The sequence below is a fragment of the Macaca fascicularis genome, chromosome 12, assembly GCF_037993035.2.
Source record: "Macaca fascicularis isolate 582-1 chromosome 12, T2T-MFA8v1.1".
NCBI classification, from domain to species: Eukaryota; Metazoa; Chordata; class Mammalia; order Primates; family Cercopithecidae; genus Macaca; species Macaca fascicularis.
In genome coordinates this window covers 105,577,055-105,597,692 of record NC_088386.1, presented here as the reverse complement: position 1 = coordinate 105,597,692, position 20,638 = coordinate 105,577,055, and the positions used below count along the sequence as shown (strand labels likewise).

The 20,638-nt window shown below is 37.5% G+C and overlaps 1 protein-coding gene across 50 annotated transcripts in view; it reads right to left on the bottom strand.

The window, feature by feature from the left end:
* Window positions 1–7,980: 7,980 nt before the first annotated feature.
* Window positions 7,981–20,638, bottom strand: part of MAP2 (microtubule associated protein 2) — a 316,151-nt gene continuing 303,493 nt past the window's right edge. For 26 of the 50 annotated variants that reach the window (XM_074009971.1, XM_074009984.1, XM_065525984.1 and 23 more), the window contains 3 exons: window positions 16,326–16,407; window positions 12,117–12,229; window positions 7,981–11,891 (listed from right to left, as the gene is read on the bottom strand). In XM_074009971.1, the coding sequence (XP_073866072.1) occupies window positions 11,676–11,891; window positions 12,117–12,229; window positions 16,326–16,407 (411 nt within the window). In that variant the 3' untranslated portion in view covers window positions 7,981–11,675. Of the gene's footprint in view, window positions 11,892–12,116; window positions 12,230–16,325; window positions 16,408–18,433; window positions 18,527–20,638 lie in introns of all 50 variants that reach the window. The other 24 variants (XM_074009956.1, XM_074009963.1, XM_074009982.1 and 21 more) reach the window with 1 other exon arrangement.

Below are 20,638 nucleotides of genomic sequence, written 5' to 3'. Positions count from 1 at the left end.
AACTCAAAAATTATCATTTGAAAATCACAAATCACTTTGGAAATCTAATTGGCTAAAATACAAGGACATAAGCGAGGTTACCATCATCATTTTTTTGTAACTGGAAGGGTTGGTTAAAGGATTTAATCTAAGATAAACAGATGAATAAGTAATGAAACAGACTTTAATCACTTTATTTTAACCCAACATTCCATTGAGGTGAAGCTGCTTCATATACTTACCAAAGCCTGTTTACCCTTTTGAATAATGGCATTTTGACTTTTCATTATACAAGCAAATAAATCGATTTATATTCATTTAGAAGCTAGTGTCAGTTAGAATCCATGAGCCAGCAAGACAGCAAATCCAGGTGGTTATGAACCAGTAATAAAAGTAGAAGTTGGCTTTCAAAAACAGCTGTAGGAGTGACGAGGTGAGAGGCCAAAGCACAGAGAGATGCCTTTTTATCATGGATGATGTTGATAAAACATTGTGTGCCCTGGACGAAAGGCATTTCTAGAGGAAAATATTTATATTCAACGTTCTCCAAGCTATGAGTAGGGAAATTCTTTTCAGATGGTCCTTCTGGAGCTGGAGAAGATATTGCAATTTGCCACTGTTATATACAAGTGAAATGAAGAAGTACACCCCAAGATCCTCAGCATCCACCATTGTTCTGCAAAGTCAGAGTGATCCATTCTAAAACTCAACAGCTTCTCATTTCTCACATTTGGCAGATGCAGATTTTAACCCTGTGCAACATCTACTCCTGTGGCTTTTGTAACATTTTCTCCTAGGAACATCCCTCCAATGACTGGTCCTTAGTTTTTCTGATCACCCTTTTTCTCTACTTGTCATTCAATATGAAAATTACACTAAGTCTCATTTTGGACTTTTTAATTCTCTCAATTGTGAGCTCAGCCTGAATGACTTCATCTATTCCCTAGAACTGGCATCATTTATATGTTACAGGAATTTTTGAAATTCCTGTAAGATACTATGAACTTTGGCAAACGAGAACATTAGAATAAATGTCAAATATTTTGGGACCACAGAAAATTAATAACTTTGTTCTGGCCATTGCTGACTTAAGAATGTTATTCTTCGATGATCAGATGTTTTCTCTCTAAACAAAATAAATAGAGCTAAGGTAAATATATACCTGGTGTCTAATGAGCGAATACCAAGAACAAACAAAGCAACTAGAAGAAAAAGACGCTCTCTCAATTTCAGATGTAACAGTCTTTTCTTTCTTCTTTTCTTTCTTTCTTTCTTTCTTTCTTTCTTTCTTTCTTTCTTTCTTTCTTTCTTTCTTTCTTTCTTTCTTTCTCTTTCTTTCTTTCTTTCTTTCTTTCTTTCTTTCTTTCTTCTTTCTTTCTTTCTTTCTTTCTTTCTTTCTTTCTTTCTTTCTTTCTTTCTTTCTTTCTTTCTTCTTTCTTTCTCTCTCTCTCTCTCTCTCTCTCTCTCTCTCTCTCTCTCTCTCCTCTCTCTCTCTCTTTCTTATCTTTCTGGATAACCCATTGACACCTCATCTTCACCTGCATACTGCATCTTAGTTAATTGCATCATCATCTACTTGATTATGCAAGTGAAAAGCCTCAGGTTTATTTCTCCTTCTGGACTAACCAACTCATATTCCATGGTCACTAAGTTCTGTCACTTTTATTTCAAAAGGGTGTTAAGCTTATTCCTTCCTCCATGCCACCACTGCCATTCTTTTTTTTTTTTTTTTTTGAGACGGAGTCTCGCTCTGTCGCCCAGGCTGGAGTGCAGTGGCCGGATCTCAGCTCACTGCAAGCTCCGCCTCCCGGGTTTACGCCATTCTCCTGCCTCAGCCTCCCGAGTAGCTGGGACTACAGGCGCCCGCCACCTCGCCCGGCTAGTTTTTTGTATTTTTTTTAGTGGAGACGGGGTTTCACCGTGTTAGCCAGGATGGTCTCGATCTCCTGACCTCGTGATCCGCCCGTCTCGGCCTCCCAAAGTGCTGGGATTACAGGCTTGAGCCACCGCGCCCGGCCCTAACAATCTTTTTTAAAGTACAATCTCAACATTGTTGCCAAAATTACTCTTTTAAAATTCAGATCTGATCACGTCATTTCTCCTCAAAACCTTTAATAACTCTGCGAGCTTACACAATAGAAATCAAGCTTTTGAATATGAATATGACAGAAGATCCAAAATCTGTCTCCAAGCTCCTTTATTTTTATTTCCTGGCCTCCTTTCTTTGGACCTGCTTCTACTCCAGATATACCAGGTGATTTTTATGTTCAGAATGTGTCCTTCACTCATGCCTTTATGCCTTTGCTTTTGAAGTCCCTTATCTCCTTGTCCTTTCTGACTCCCCTTTTGTCCCCTGGATCTTTGTGTGACTTAAGCTTCCACCACTTATCACTGTTTATCTTGGGCTATGGTTAGTTGTGTATGATCTGCTTCCCTCACTTGGCTCTGAATGCCTTGAGGGCACTAGAGCAGATGAAGATGTAGCATTCAATGAGTGTTTATGGTTTTTATTTGTTTTCTGTTTAAAAGGGTCCAGACACTATGAGGCCACTCCAGCCAACAGTGTGGAAAAGACAACTGCAACAAGATGTTAAAACAATATTCTTTTCATATGAGAATCTACTGAGGGGCTGGCCTGATTAACATCAGGTCACAAAAATGAGAGTGAAAAATGGCCCCTTCCCATGTGCAGATAGATGGACACAGGAGATGATATCGAAGATTTGTTTCTATCAGATAAAAGATATAAAAATGGGACAGAGTGGGATTTGGTGAGAGAAGACTGATAAGGGATTCCCCACATTGTCTGTGTGTCACACTTCTCTTTTGGGGGAGGTGTAGGGGGGTGCTACCTTCCTATCCTAAGTTTAATAAAGTGATTTAAAAGGACTACTTGGAAAGCACTGAAATGTGTTCCATGGTGTTGGGGGACACAGATGTTGGTAGACACTAGATTTTTCAGGCTGGAGAAATCTAGTGGCTAGAGGAAGCTGATGCCTCTGATTGGCAGGTCTGAGGAGTGCTGCTGAGTTGGGTCTGCCTCCAATAGAGTTATTAGGGTAGGTGATACATGCAGGCCACGTGAGAGATAGGTGGGAGAGAGAGTTGGAGAGAGACATCGTGGGTCCTGTCCAGTAGGACTGCCTAGATGGGCTAGATGCCTCAGTAGAAAGAGGCTGGAGGTGTATCACTGGATGTCCACGGAAAAAGAGAAAAGATCTGCTTAAGCCACCACAGTCATGGAGTGCACCATCCCCAATCAAGTAAGACCCCTCCTTACTTTTTCTAACCCAGCAAACCCAGCGCCTGTCAGGAGGGAAAAAAGTGAGTCCATAGAGAAGGAAACAGATAACTATGCCACAACCTCAATGCAGGCTTGCAGCCTGAAGGCAAATCCATGGTACAGATCTTAACGCCATCCGTTCAGCATTTTCATTATTTCATGCACTGGACGTTTTAATGTCTGAAATGAGACTCTTTATAATCGAGACTTCTTTGTATAATCAAAATAATTTTATGATCTGAGAATGACTAAAAAGTCATGGGTTTGACCAAGTCTTAGGATTGAGGCAGGGGAAGATTTCTTTCACCATTCAGTAGGATGTTTAAAGGAACTGTGAGAGACAAAAATAAATTTGTGTTTTGATCAAAATTCATATGAGTCATGCTTGTTCAACATTCTGGTTACACAGGAAAAGATGAAATATTGGTACTCCGGTATTCACGTAATGAGTGTTTTCTGCTTTTTGTGCTTTTGAAGCAGAAAAATGGCTGAGAAGTCCCCTTGGCTTGTGTCTTAGTTTACTGATGCTAAAGAACATCAGCATATTTTTGTTTACTAATATTCCCAAAATTCAACGAGAATGTCTGAAGTGTGCATTCCACATCTAAGGCTTAATAGGGCGTTCTCATATTTTGTGCTGTGAACTGCAGATCCTTGTTTTCATAAGGAAAATCTAAGTGACATGTCATGCTTATAATGAGGCTGGAAGCAAGGGTGATGTTAAAATATTTACTGGCTGGTACACTATTATAAGTTAACATATATACTAGAAAACTTGCTTTTATTCTCTAAACAATATGAATTATAAGACTGCTTACTGAGTGCTGTGTGTTGCAGTACAAATAGCGTATACAATTTTCCTGGAAATTTCCAAATAAATTGTTGAATTTTAGAAATTTTTGGTTGATCTTTGCTTGACTTAGATGTCACTTGCTGGATTTTTTTTGTACAAGCCATGACTTGATGCAGAGAAACGCATAAAAATGCTTCCAATGACTTCAAATTGATTGTCATTGGATGACTTGTATTTATTTATTTGAAAAAAAAGCATTTCTGTTTACGTAAATGATATTTATTATTCATAAACCTGTTTTATCCTTTGCTGAATAGCAAATATATAAACATTTTTCTAGCCCTTGTAATACTGAAATATAATAAGGTATTATATATCTTGTATTTGATATCATTAACTGTCATAAAAATGTTTTATTAGAATATTTAATTAGGTTAAACCTAATCCATTAGATGAAACATCTATTGTTGGGCTGTTTGGGTTAAAATTCTGGCTCTGCCGTTAAGTTTTAAATGACCTAAGCCCCAGTTTCCTCATCTGTAAAATGATGATATTGATAAATACAGTACAATTAGGAGTTAACGCATGTTTTTAAGGATGCCTGGCACAATCATTAAATAAGAATAAAATTAAAATTGGTAATACCCACATCAGTTGGGCTTTGGGTAGGTTTAAAATGGAGGTGACTATGAATATGGACCATAAGAAACTCCTTACCTTAGGCATCTGTTAGTCCGAATCATCCCATAGGCTAGCCTATCTATTACAACATCCTTCTGTTTGTGGCCTTAGGAACCTGTATTACCCCCTTAGTTCCTGTTGTCTATCTTTTATACCATGCTAAGAGTTCAAGCCCTGTGGTGACTAGTTTTCATAAGCAACCACATGAGAGAGGTTCTTAGGGGATTAGTGACTGACAACAGGTGACCATAGTTAAGATATGGTTATATGTGCATGAGGTATCTGCCTACCAACATGTCACTAAAGGCACTATCTCCTCTGGGGGGTTCCAATCTCCTTCTGACTTGTAATGCGGGGATGAGGTAGGCAAGTAAGAGCTGTGGCAGGCTGTCTGGCAGGAAAGCAGGCTGCTAGGTGTCAGTATAGACCTCCTGTGCTGCCCACCTGGGCTTCCTGCAACAGTTTGTAAGGCACAAGCTAGTTCTCAGGAGCCTTTGGGGGACAGTAGCCACCGGTGATGCCTGGAAGCCAGGGCTTTTGTGGGGACTGGAGCAGGATCTTGAAGACCTTCTTCTGTCCCTTTGTATATGCTGGAATCAGAGGACGTCTGTAGAGCACAGAAGAATAGGTTTGGGTGGTCAACGTGGGCATTGGTAAGGGGGAGGAGGCTTGGGCAGCAAGTCTTTCAATATTGAAGCAACTTATTCAATTAACATGTAAGTTGCCTGAAGATCAGCCTTGGGTTCAAGAACATTGGCTTGTCTAGGCTAGAGTGTTTCCTATCTATGCCTTTCTTTGTTCCTAAAAGGAATAGGCAAGTATCCTATATGTTCAGTCCTACTGAGTAAGATGATAGTTTTTATCATTTCTCACTTGACAATGAGATCTTTACCATAAGTGGCATGACAAGGAAACAAACTCCACTGCCGTTTTTTTTTTTTTTCCTTGATTCAATGATAAACATAAGGGGTGTGCAGAAACTTAGATATGTTTATCATGGATGTTAACAGTTGCTACTATGACATAAATGTTCCTTTTTTTTTTTTTTGAGACAGGACAAAAGCTATAAATATTGGTGTTCCCAGTTCTTCGTCACCCTGAGGATCCCAGTCTAAACCTACCTAACTCCCTGGTTCTAGGATTAGGGGCTCTAGGATTTTGGACTTTTGTTTCATAGGAAGAGGACAGTATTGGAGAGAAAGACAAGTGTGCCTAGGTCAAGGGTTACAAACTCTAGATCTGTAGTTTAATGCTTATCATAATGAGTGAAAGAAGAGGAGTGGGAGAAAACAATAAGCATAGCTAGGCATAGCGGCCAAGTCAAGTGAAGAAACCCCATCTCAGAGGTACCCATGGACAGTTCTGATCAATGGTCACCAAGAGTGAAGATCCAAATCTGGGATGTGTGTGTGAACTTTCTGAAATTTGAAAACACTTTGAAGGCCAAATAAAGCCTATTTGGAGGCCACAGATTTATTACCTCAATTGAGGCCTGGGACACAGATTGTCTCGGAATTTAAGGGAGTAGAAGTAGGAACAGCTGACGCATATTTGTGAGGGAAAGGCATGAGAGGTGGAAAAAGGGGCTTTAAAGAGTGTGTCTATGATATTGCTTCATCATGCTCAAGAAAATCTAGTGAAGGGCTTAATATTTTGAAACAATTTTATGTTGCTAGACTCTATACTTTTGACAATTTTCTAGCCCTAAATTCTTGAAGTCTCAGGTCTACAAGCAAGTGCCACATCATAAACAAGAAGAGGAACATTGATTTTCTGTACGTCCTCCATTATTTATCAGTTATTTGTCTCTTGTCAAGGCAAATAAACCTTTCCTTGCCTTGTTAACTAATAAAAAAGAAACCAACAATTTTATGGTGATTCATGCTACTGGACAAATTTAATCCTCGTGGTTTGAAGACTCTTGAGTGACAACATGTTGCTGATTTTAAGGAATTATTAGACATACACTAATAATTCTTGCTAGGTTCTACAAAATCTTCATTATTAGCAAAGGCAGACTGAATGAGAAGTGATGCCATTAATAAGATTAGTAGGTTTTAGTCAAGTTAAAATAGTCTTGAGGGTTGGAAAACCTCTAATACAGACAGAAGTATTTCCTTTACCAGTCACAGCTTTCTATGTCTTGGTTCCTAGTTTGACATCAGAGGTAGGGATGCTGTCTCAAATAGTCTTTGGGATAATTTTTATCCATTAGAGGCCTGCAATGGAGCTCTTTCTCCTTAAACACATTAGCAGGGACTGAATGAGCTGCGTGTTTCCCAAATTTTTGAGTGCAGATGAATCACCTGGGGGAATGTTAGTAAGTTGGTCTGGGGTGGAGCCCAGAAATTTGTATTTCTGTCAAGCTCCCTGGTGAAGCCTGGGCATAATCTGAGCTGTAAGGAGCTAAAAGATGAGCAGGGGTGCAGCTATGCCACATATATGTTTTTGTGGCCTGTACAGTATCAATTCCTCTCTTCTGGCAGGAGTAGCCTGAATTAACTTTGGAGGAAATGTTTCCTCTCCGTGATTAGCTCAGGTAGTATGGAGGACAATAAAGCCACTTCTCCTCTTATTCTCCTACTATTCCAACCACCTGTGATTGACTTGGGTATGTGAGCCAAGCCTGGTCAATTAGCATAAGTAGGCAGGATATCCAAGTATTAATAGTTCAGTGATTTTCAGACCCTGGATTTGAGCTACTACAAAGGGGCTTTCTTTGGTAGGTTGTGAAATCTGGAGTTTCTGGTGCCCAGTATGGAAGGGGTGCCTGACTGAGAAGGAAGCCAACACAGAGGAAACAAAGCTGAAAGTTGGAAAAGGAAAGATTCCTGATGACATTGTTTGAGGGCCTGGATCCAGCCATGCCTGAGGCAGATACACCTGGGTAGTCAGTTACTTGAGCCTACAAATTCACCTTTATGTTGAAGCCCGTTTAATTAGAGTTTTTGTCACTTGCAAAAGATAGCATCCTGCTAATACAGTAGGGATAAAAATAAATTTCCTTATTAATTGAGCTGATATAAAATCATTTAGTATAGGGCCTGACACATAATAGAAACTCAGCCATAATAATAGCCTTGTTTTCACAATTTTTCTTTGGTTGTATTACACACACACACACACACACACACAATACATATATATATATATATATATATATATATATATATATATATATATAATTTTTTTTTTTTTTTCCCAGAGGAGAAGCAATTAAACAGTCTGAAACCAAAACTAGCAGTTAGGTGACAAGCAATTTTATTTTGCAAAACAATCACTATACAGCAACAAATACATTTGCAAATTTGATTGAAAAACATGAACTAACTACAACCAGCCATTGAAGAAATGCCTTTCTATGGTAACAGGCTCTAGAATTATCAGAAGAAAGAAACCCCCCACAGATTTGTAACGGTGTGTTGGAACCTCGGAATCCCAGCATACAGAGTATACTTTTTGTTGATTTTTTTTCTTTTTGCTAAAGTTGAAGTAGATTTTTATGATTGACATTTTATTTTCTGAGTTTGAAAATAAGCTTTTTCCTGCAGAGGGTCTTGGCCTTCACCTACACACCCAAGCTAAAATCCTAGGTGTAAAAAAACCCAAAACATCAATACTTATTTTAGCACGTCAATCTTTGAAGAAATGCTTAAAATTTCCTTACCAAGCCATGAGTCTACTTTATCTCTGGTATTTAGACCATGAGTAGTTTATTTTCCTTATTGTGACTTGAAAAATAGAAGAAAATTGTAATTGCAGCGATGTCAAAATCAACCACATTCAGATTATTTAATAAAATACTGATGTTATATATTGGCTGATTATTCCATGTTTGCTATATTACTCTAGGGGTGTGTGTGTGTGTGTGTGTGTGTGTGTGGAGAAGGTCACTACAATCAGTACATTCTTCCATTTAATGGCTTTCTTTCAGCCTTCCTCAGCCATACCTAGCTGGTGTTACACAGGTGTCATGCTTGTAGGTGGGATGTCAGCCCATCACGCTGCTGGAATTCAGCAGGTGAATCCAGAGAGAGTTGGTTCCTAAATGAACGTGGCCTTTGGAACTCATCAAGAACTCAGGTCTTTCCTGCATCATTATGAGGTATCCAATTTTTGGTTGCAAGTGACCCAGAGGGTGAGTTCACTGGAGAAGTAGGCCTTTTAACTCTTCATAGCTCTGGATTACTTATGTATTCTTATACAGGTTCTCAAAGGCTAAAGCCAGAGAGAAACTGGCAAAGTAGATCTAGAATTGAGACCACGAAGATTTCATTCCTAGATCAGCGTATGTGTGTCCCCACAAGAGTGGTGCTCAAAAAGCTTAATTTGAGTCGTTATCTTGAGAGTGAAGGCAAGATAGGTTCTACCCCTTAACCCCACAAGAAGACATTTAACCTGTGTGTTTCTCTCTTTGACTGGCACAAATGATCAGTTCCTTTCTGTTAACTTTAATAAAGAATTGTATTTCCATACAAAGCAAGAACATTTATTCATTATAATTTTGTTGTGATTAGAAATAAACATTTGTTTTAATGCCAAATCTAGTAGTTTGGTGCCTTGTATAATCTTTATTTTTGATATGTATTTGTAATAAACTGACTTTTAGTATGTAGAATGTTTACCTAGTGTTAACTTACATAAAAACTTTAAAGAATGTTGAGAAAAATACTTATTTCACAGGTTAAAACTTTTCTAATGAGCTGTTAACTTCTTTCTAGATAAATTTAATCACTATTTAAGACTATCAAAACATGTAATAAAATACCCTAAGTCTCCACACACCTTTCTTCTATTTTCTGGTGCACTTCAAGGGAAGCTGATGAATAAATTGCCCAGATTGGTCAAATCAAACCTCACAGCAATTAAAAGGCGGAAAATAGACATATCTATGATCCTAAGGTTTCTAAGGTTTTGACTATTATATCAAATAACTGATTTATAAATGGTTTAAGACATGTTTGCCTGTGTAAAATCTCTTAGCTGAGAATGAGTGGTGTGGGTTTGCTCCTAGGGTTTCTTGTATGGCAGTTACATTGGTTGCCATATCCACTGGGTCACCAAAATCACCTGTGTCTCTGTCTCTGCATCCCTTGGCTTTTGACTTGGATGTTTCTATACTTCTCAGTTGCCTCAGTCCATCCTCATCATTTCCTCCTTTATATTCAGGAACTGATTTGGCTCAAAGAGATCATACGCCTAGTGGACCATATGATTTTAATGGTTCAGATCCAACCTACCAGCCCTGAGCAAGAAAAAGAAAAGATAAAATACTAAAAAGTGTCCATCCAGCCTGGTAGCTCTTTGTCTTAATCAGGCCATTGACTATTTCATTGCTTATTTGTAAGTCTAAGATGAATGATTTGTGAGAGGAATTAATTGATTTGTGAGTTCTAGACTGTATATACAGTCAGAACAGTATTATCTCTGATAAATAATACTAGATCACACTGTGTTACTTTACAGAGTGCAATGTTGGAGTCTTGGAAAAAAACTGATTTAGATATCTGTGTCTCAAGTGTTTTATAGCTATAGCTTCCCAAAGTATTGTATTTTTTTCTTTCGGATCAGGGGATCTTTACTTTGGGTAAGAAAGACAAACATCTTCTATTAGAGAATTTAATAAACAGATACTACTTGGAAAAATGAGAAAACATGTTTCAAACTATTACTGTTAGTTTCAACTTTCAACTTTAGCAAATGGAAAAAAAGAAAAGTAAAGAAAACATCTTAAGTTGGTTTCGTGAATAATAATAGGCATAAACCCCAAACTATCCTGTGATTAAAAATGAGATAAATCCATAATCTTAAACCAACAATCTGTAAACCCTTTCATGTATAACTGGACCCCACCCCACAAACTCCATGTTGGTGAAAGCAAAGAAAAATAATTTTTTTCTAGCATCACGGGAGAGACTTGTATCTGGCACTAAAACAGGGTTACGGCTTTGAGTTGTTACAGAAAGCAACTTCATGCTAAAATTTTTTGTCTTTTTTAATGTATTTTTTTTAAATAGGGAGAGAACCCTGCTAACATCTACTTTCACATATCTAAAATTGCAACACCAAAGGGTGCAGGAGACACAGATACTGTGAATAAAGAAGTATAATATTCAAGTATATGAGGAAGTATCACAAATGGCCACAGAGAAATATATATATATTTATATCTATAATACTGTATCAAACAGATGGAAAGGGGGTGTGAAACTGGTAGTGTGGACACAAATCTAGCTGATCAACTGACATTCTAATCAGACACGAGTCCATCCTAATGAAAGTGCATCATTCCTAAGGGATGCACTTTTACACCACTTCCTCAACCACAGCTCAAATGCTTTGCAATCTATTTTTTTAATTAGTTAAATAATTTATTGGATTGACATACTCTGATATAATTATCCAGGTCCCAAATGTTAATAACTTAATTGAATCTTTCTTCCCATTTATACAAAATAACACTTTAAAAAAACTTATTTCTTACATGCTCTTCCCTTCCTGCAATCAGACTCCTTGGTTTAATTTAACCTGAAATAAGTTACAATGGGCAGTTTTTATCTTCTCACTCAGAAACAGAATAGTGAAATGAGCAGCTTGGATTTAACAAGGCCTTCAGAATGTAGTGGATAGCCTTCAGGCACATGAAAGGTAAAAATGCAATTTTTAAAATAATACTCCATGCAAAACAGAGCAGAGCAAAAATAATTGTCCAATTGAACCCATGTAAAGCCAGTGTCTTCCTGTTGCAAATGGAAATCAGGTCAATTTCTGCATGTACTATTCATTTTTTAAATATAAAATTGTAACAATTACTACAGTTTGGGGATGAGATTATTTATTTTATGGTTTATAAAGAATGAATATAACACCTGCTCAGAGCCCACTCCTGCCAAGAGCTCATGCCTAAATATTATTATTTCAATGCTAAATGAGAAATATTCACAAGCCCTGCTTAGCGAGTGCAGCAGTGACATCCTCAGCCAAAGTGGCAAGCTGAGGAGATTCAAGCAGGTTGATGCTTCCAGACGAGGAGACGTTGCTGAGTCGTCGGGGTGATGCCACGCTGGATCTGCCTGGGGACTGTGTAATGATCTCAGCCCCATGGTCCACACGGGCTTTAGCATGCTCTCTGAAGTTCAACTTTTGGCTGTCAATCTGTTTAAGACAAGCATCAGTCCTCGTTAACTCAGGCATCTTAACTGGCCCCTACTTCTTTCTCCATCTCCCAGGGCTGATATTAATGACTTCTATTCACCTCTGTTATCCCTACTTCTTATTTGTCCAGGTCTTCAATCTGGGACCTATTTTGATGAAGAGTATTTCAGAAGATTTTTTTTTTTTTTTGAAAAGACAACATTGGCTCATAACCTTGTTTCTTACCTTGACGTTACCACCTCCAGGTACATGATGAGCATTATCAAGAGAACCGACTTTAGCTTGGGCCTTTTCTTTGAAATCTAGTTTTACACTCTCAATTTTCACACGTCCGCCACCTACGAGGGAAGAATTACCTTGATATAACTATATCTTGCATTTGTGGTGATTATTTTCCAAAAATGATTGCAGTAGATAGACTGCTGCAAACCACAAATTTATTAACTTTACCATCCCTCCAACAATATATGTGAATGGAATCTTTTAGAATTTCTAGCCCATATCATTTTGTCAGATGATCCAAGACCATAAAACCCTTCTTATACTATTATATGGGATTGTTTCACATATTAATACCTTTCTCCTTTACCCATGTCTAACCTAAGAAATCGGAGGGGCTTTTCTTTTTGGTATAACAAACACTATAAAAATTAGCAAAATGAAAATATCTTATTTGAATCCTTTCTAAAAGTTGGAACATTTAGTCTCTTATTTCTAAGGGACCAAGTTAAATTTAAATGAAACTCTTCTTTATTCTTCATGGTAACAGGTTACTTATCCAAAGAAGATTTAGGCTGGAAGTGGTGCACATGTGGGCAATATATTCATTTATAAATGTTCAACATTGAAAGCTTCACTGATGAAATGAGTCAGGAGCTAAGTTGTTTATGACTAGTAAGCTTTAAAAGCCTCCCATTTTAATTCATATATGAAGTGACAGATCATCCTCTCTTTCTTGTGTGGATGCCATAGGACCAATTTGACGCTGACCTTGATCTGATAATATTGAGACAGAGTTTTGACCACGCCATTTTCCCTAATGCTAATCAGTCTAGAACCCTGATCTGCTGATTGTAACAGGGCCACGCTGCACTCTTCAGTGTAGTCTTCCCCGTCTCTACATGTCTCTCTCAAGCTCGCAAATATGGAAAGTTCTACACTGGCTAAGTTATTTGTTGTCCTTGAGCTTGTCCTTGACCATTTCTGAGTGTCTGCTGATGTGTTTGACCTGCATAAAAAGTGAAATGAGACTCCTTAGTTACTCATCTCCACCTAAGAGATTTGCTTTCACTTTAACAGCAGCTTTGTTTTGAGCACATGCGTTCTTCTGGAAAGCCAGTGGTAACGTAGGTCTCACTTGTTGGTTATGATGTATTTCACAGACTACATATTTCAAAGCTGTTCCAACAAACATGTTGAGTACATAAAGTGCACCTTGCTTGGGAGTTTGATTTTGAAACAAAGCCTGAGGGACTGTATGGAAATATGAAAGAGATTTTGCAATTTTGGAATCTTGTTGCTCATGTATCTCTCTTGTTGCTCATGTATCTCTGTAGACAAAGGAGGAAGGTTTGTTAAGGCTTCACAGGTCTCTTAAGCCATGAGGTATTTTTCTCATGCAATATCTAGACATCTATGTTAACACCCAACTGCCTGGCCAGGGACCTCTTGAAATTATATTACACAATTAGATTACATTTTGGAGAAATATCCATTCGTTCTTCTTTTAAGGCTTATAAACTGTATGATGTTATTTAACTCATGCTTAGAGATGTAGTTATCCTTCCCTCAAAATATGCATCATTTTTTAGAGCGTTATTCTTCCCACATTTTACCTGGCCATATGGGTCTTACTTGTTGGTTGTGATGAGATGAACATGATTCGTAATGATTCATAAAACAGACTTATCTTGGTTAGAGGTTAGAGGATGTTGGACTTTCAACTAGATAAGAACAACTTCTTTGTGATCTTATTTTTGTATTTTTGGTAGCCTCTGATAGAGATCACTTACTTTTCTGATTATATGTTGTGTCAACATAATCTTGCTAAATTTTTGCTAAAATGTCATTTTTTATTGTTGGAGACGGTCTGCTCTGTTGCCCAGGATGGAGTGAAGTGACAGGATCATAGCTCACTGCAACCTTGACTTCTTGGGCTCAGGTGATCCTCCCACCTCAGCCCTCTGAGTAGCTAGGACTACAGGTGTGCACTGCCACACTCAGCTTATTTTTATTTTTATTGTAGAGATGGAATCTCACTATGAACTGTCTTCTGAGAGGGAAAAATAATAACATATTATTGACCCAAAACATATTCAGAAAAGGAAGCTTAAGAAGTCTATTTCCGATGAAGTCCCTCTAGAAATTCTTATGCAACTGTTAGAGAATCCAGATATCTTAAACTCAGAGATCTATGCCTTTGATTTTTCAAATAATTCTTTCACCCATCAGGAGCAGTAATTGTGAAAGACTATTATCTTTGTCAAGCTTTATAAATGAAGTTGAGAAGAACAGATATTTCAATGTGTGCCTCCAGATGTTTATTTTCTTTATTTTCTCTTTAGATATTTCACATTCCAAAATAATTTTGTGAAAAGGTTGCTGCTGTCAAGGATTATTATGCTGACACTTCTTTATGAATTTAGTCATTTGATTCAGTTATAATAGAAGCAAGAGCTAGATTTAGAAATAGGTGGGAGTCCATGACAACAGCCTTTTATGACCAACAAATCATACACAGAATAGTTCCTTGGCTATATAAATTTTTTTCCGTACATCTAGATCACAGGTGAGTTTGACTAACTATAACCTTACTGTCTAGGTTAAAGAGTGCAGCATTTTCTTCTGTATTCTGAAAGAAAATAGGCAGTGTTGCCAAGTATTCCAGCCATGCTGTTGACACAGCAGTACAAAGTCAATTCAGTGTTTGTACACTTCAGCTGTGGACAGGGGAATTTCGAAGATGTGCAGTATGGGACAACCTTCCTGCTGCCTCATGAAAAACAGAGAAGCTAATTCCATGGCAGCAGTTCTGAAACTGGTAGTGAAGACTTCATAAATATAGTTTGTAACTCTTTGACTTGCTTTATAATCAACACCCATTGACAAAATGAACCCTGATTTCCAGATGTTTTCAATGCATTTATCCATTTTGAAATTTATTCTACCTATCTTTGCTTTTCAACCAATAATTTATTAATAATTTTCTCCTGACTAGCAGAATAATTGTCAGCTAACAGCTCAACTGTTATTATACCTTGTTTCATGGGGAAAAAAAATCTATTACTTTGTTTTTATGTTAAGATGCCAAACACAGACAGTTAAAACCACTTGCTTTCCTTTTGTTCTCAGGGATAAATGAATTGTGTCAAAATATTCTCAAGAAAATTACAAATTTGACAGTCATCTTTTATTACATATCTATGGAGGTAGAGTTTTTTCTTTGGGACAGGGTCTTGCTCTGTTGCCCAGGCTGGAGTGCAGTGGTGTGATCATAGCTTGCTGCAGCCTCGAACTCCTGAAACTAAGTGATCCTCCTGCCTCAGCCTTCCAAGTAGCTAGGACTACAAGCATGTACCACCATATCTGGCTTATTTTTATTTTTAATTTTTTATTGAGACAGGGGTTTCCCTATGTTGCCGAGTCTGTCTCAAACTCCTGGCCTTAAGCAATCCTCCTGCCTTGGATTCCCGAAGTGCTGGGATTACAGGCATGAGCCAACATGCCCACTCTACAGAGGTAGAATTTAACAAAAACATGTAATACACAATATTCAGGAAAAGTGACTCATAATGTTAGATTCACACTTTAAAGGGAGAAAATCTCCCAGTAAGTATGAATATAAATTCTACTTTAGAGCATTAGTCGCATGAGATATTTTGAAAAACCAAAAGGGGTTCATGGTCAAGTAAGTTGAGGAAACATTGCATTCTGCTGGAGATTCATGGTGTTTACTGACCTAATAAAGAATCTGAGAAATTCACCAGATAAATACATTTCTTCAGCTTTGCAAAGCACAATCCTTATTTTACATAATATAGAAAGCCAATTTTAGGAAAAAAACTTTGGAAATGCTACCTCCATTCAATGTTATTATATATGAATACATGATCTGATGTATTTTATAGACTACATATTTCAAAGGAGCTCCAATAAGCATGTTGAGTACATAAAGATAAATGCACCTTATGTACCTTTTAATTTTTAATTAAAATTTGTCCTCTTCATTGTATGATTGGGTTCACTTTTCCCCAATGAAGATGCCTTGAAAATTTCAATTTTAGTTTCTATTAATAAAAATGTGAAGTATCTAGATTTTAAAACATCCTTCCAATTAGGTATTTTGCAACAACAACAACAACAACAACAAATTTTCTCATTCATTTCTCGATTCCAATTAAATATTTCTCAAACTACTAAAAATTATTTATTTACCTGGCCTGTGGCGGATGTTCTTCAGAGAGCCACATTTGGATGTCACATGGCTTAGGTCTATTTTCTTGGTAACAATTTGTACCTATGTGAACCACATAAAACATGCTTAAAATAGTTCAAACATGGACAAAAACCCAAGCTCATACATAAAATCTAGAAACATGCCCAAAGTCACAACATGCAACAACATAGCTAGAAACCCAAACTGAAGTACACACACAAACACAGGAAGACATATTTTTCCATATATTCTCCCACATGTTTGGATTGGAAAGAACCCAAGTGAAAGAAAACCCTAGAATAGAAGATTTTATTAGTTGAAAGCAGATTATGACACAGGAGGATAGAAACATATTAACAAGGCAAGCTTCCACTCAGAGAACTAAGCAACACTGCGTTAAACCTTTCCATAAGCAAAGAGCCAAGAGAAGAGATGCATTATTCTTTATAAAGTGATTTTTACATAAAAGTGACCAATGTTGCTCATAGTTACAAGAAGACCAACATTGTTTTAAGATACAAGAAGTTCTGAACGTGCTTTTCTAAGTTGTTATTACATTGTCATATCTTAGCTAGATGAAATTTTTCTTTCATACCAAATTATAAAATGATAGCAACATGTTTTTTCTTCTCTGTGTTTTACTGAAAATATTTCCTCTCCCAATATTTGAAGCAGTGCTTCTCCAAGTTTGGTCCATTGTCATCTGCACGAGAGTACTTGGGAATTACTGAATCACAGGCATCATGAGGACAGGGCCAGGATGTCTGCATATTTAAACAAGGGATTCTTTCCTAGAGGAAAATTTAAGACTATTGTTTTGGGAGATAAAGCTCCTCTACTTACTTTAAGATCTTTAATTATCCTAGTTTATCCTTTTCCACTTAAGTGTTTTGTCCAGCAGCACCTGTGTAAAGGATAGCTGGGTTCATCCTCTGTTATCCTCAAGTAATTACCAGGCCTGGGGCTACTTTTATGAAAGTACCACATGGTATATACTTATTATCTGGGGAATAAGGAAGAGTGGCAACCACATAAATGTAAAGATTAACCCTGAGGCTTAGCCTAGCATACTTGAAGGGGGCCAGCAAACATTGCTATGGACTTTCAATGACAGTGACAGTTTTATGCTCAGTGAAGCTACTTTGATTATCAGGCAACAGCTGCTTGTAGAAGGCACTTGCTTCTCTCTCTCTCTCTCTCTCACTCTCTCTTTCACTGCTTGATTCTACTTCTGCCCAGTTGGGAAGCAAGTAGACAAGAGTTAATAGACAGGTGAGATTCTAGACTCAACGCCTTGTAAATTACTTGAGTCACGGATGATCAGAAACTGAAGTTCAAAGAGATAGGATCTGTAGGATACAGTTAGCCTGATCACCTTTGAAAAACTATTCTTATTTTATAAAGAACCATCCTTCCTTTAGCTTGAGATTGTCTGACCATTTCAACTCTGCCTCAACCACACTTAAAAAACATGGAATCATCGTTCCCTTCCTCTCACAGGATACTATTTACACTAAATGAAAGAGACAGGAAAAAAAATCCCATCAAACTAAAGTGTACACTGGACTTGAATCCTTTCACTTTGAATTATAGATGAACCATGCTCCACTAGTTTTGTATTATTCTAAATGATATCCTTACTTTCATGAATAATGAACCACTGAAGATTGACATTACATACTTTGGGCATTTACAAGTATATCAGTCTTTGCCTCATGGGTAATTTATATGGAGCTAGAAAAATATGTGCCCAGCTGACTTTTGCAGTGGAGTAGAAACAACGTGAGAAAATACATTGAAGACAAGAAGGCCAGCAACAAAGTTGGCAAGTGAAGTGGTTTTGCCATTCTCCAGAAAACCATGGTGCATTCCATCGAGGTTTTCTTTCCCAAATCAAAGCAAGAAATTCCCTGATGATCTTACAGGGAAGGATGGGAAGTCCATCACTGAAAATGCAAGACTACAACCTATCATACCAGGGAGACATGTGGAACAGCAGTGAGAAAGGAGCAGTGTGTTGGAAAGAGGTGGGAAAGAAGGCAGGGTGCTGGCTGCGCAGGTGGCTCCACGCAATCAGGACAGCTTTCTAACAGGCGCTTCTACTTACATTTCCGCCCCCAGCCGAATGTTTGATGTTATCCTTGGAACCACATCTGGACTGAACTTTGCTAAAATCGATCTTCTTGTTTAAAATCCTAACCTAAAAGGAATTGGAGGTAACTTCACTGTGCACTTTTCTATCAAGATGCCGGATAAGGGGAACCAGAATGGGTAGCATCAAAGAGGCTTTAGATTCCCTTCCACCTACACATTCATTTAAGAGAAAATCTTACTCTGGAACTGAAGAACAGTTCTGTCATGTAAATCTGAGCCCCTACTCTTCTGCACCCCCACAGGTCAAATGCAAGAGAGGCTTCGAAATCCCACTGTACTTAGGTATGATCTGGAAACCGTTGTACGGATTGAAAAATAAAACTTGAATCATCTGTGATGGGGAGGCTACCAATGTCGTCAGCAACACTGGGACTCAGGCTCACTCTAGGTAAGGGTCAATAGTGGTTAACACTAAATCTCGTTCAGCACAGGACCCTAGAGGATATGCCATTCCCTCACCCCATCAGAGTCAGCCATCACAATTATCGTACACTTGACTGTTTTGTTGGTCCATACAGCACAAATGGGGCTCACACATGGTGAATGCTCTACATCAGAGTTCTCATTCATCTAGGGTAAGAACCCCCGGTTTCCCAGGAGGGTCAACAAAGAAAGTTTGGGTTTCACAATTCCCTTGCAGGTTTGGTTCAGTAGCCTCCTGAAGGCCCCTTTCTGGCAACTGCTCAAGAGCAGTCATTTTCCATTAATGATCATATGGAAGCATTTTTTTCCATTTTTAGAGGCAAGAAAACCCATGCCCGTTGGTTAGCTGACTTGTAACTAGGTCATATAGACATAGGTCAGGCCTTGATGGAGGCCAGCTGATTTGAGGTTAGGTGTTTTATTTGTATTTTTGAGAAGTCAAACATTCATCTTGAAGACAACAGCAGATCCAGATCTGGAAGGACATTACTCTGGTTTAATGTACAACGTTACAACTTTCATGACTTATTTCATATGTCTTTTGAACCTTGCATCTTTTGGAGGACAAAAAAGCAATGTAAGCATGGAAAGAAAGCTTTATTGTGTTATTGTTATTTGTTCATTTTGTTTTACTTTGGTTACTTCTACTCTCTTCTCTTCCCCACCTCTGCAATAGTTAAAGAAAAAAAAAAAACATTTTCAATGCTTTAGGGGACAGTTTATCCTCTTATTAAAAAACTCTAAATAAATTTACCCTAGATACACAACCATCTGCAAGAATATTAACACATCTTTTGGTATTTCCAAAAAAGAATAAAAAATTCGAAAAGACATTGAATCTTGACTATTTTTGAGGCAAAGCTTAATTCACAGTGCCTGCCTAACATTGACAAGATAGCTTGTCCCTTGCAGGGAAATATCATTGACAACTCTCATCAGCAACCCACGGGGAGAGCCTCTTGTCAAAATTTGAATTCAGAAGACAGAATTATTGGGCTACTCTTTAGGGCATAATAAAAGTTGTGACTTAAACAGGGTTGTAGATATTCACAGAGTCTGTATCTAACAATAAGTGTAGTTGCACTATAAACGTTTCACATAAGATGGAGATAGTTTTAAACCAATAAAGACCATTACATGTAAAACCTCATAGAGAAATTATTTTCTGAAGTTGAAGGCAAATCATTTTATTTATGGCCATATCACCATAAATGTGCCCATTCCCATCTAGTCTTGGAATTTAAGCAGGGTCGGGCTTGATTAGTACTTGGATGGGAGAAAGCAAATAATTTTGACTTATTATTTCTAATAATAATACTTTAAAGGATTCTCAATAAATATCTAATTATTTTGGCAATGACATAGACATGATGTGAGCTATTTTACTAATCCTTGAGAATATACAGGATTTCATACTATGTTTAAAAATTTAATTTACAGATCATTAGAGTACCAATCTAGTGACTCATTGCCAAGTGATCACAAGCCAAACATGAAATCTGATTCACTTGTTACAAAATTGGAAATTCTAAATTCAGTTGCATAAATCTGTTTGACATTAACATTTAATCAACTGTTTGACCATTTTTATGATTTCCAAAACAAATGAGTCAATCCTAAATGATCACATTGCCAGCATTATTGAGAGATTATTTAGAATCTTAAGGTCCTACAACTTAAAATTTGACTTCTGTTGATTTTACCCAGATTTTCTAGAAAATCACAGATATTCTAT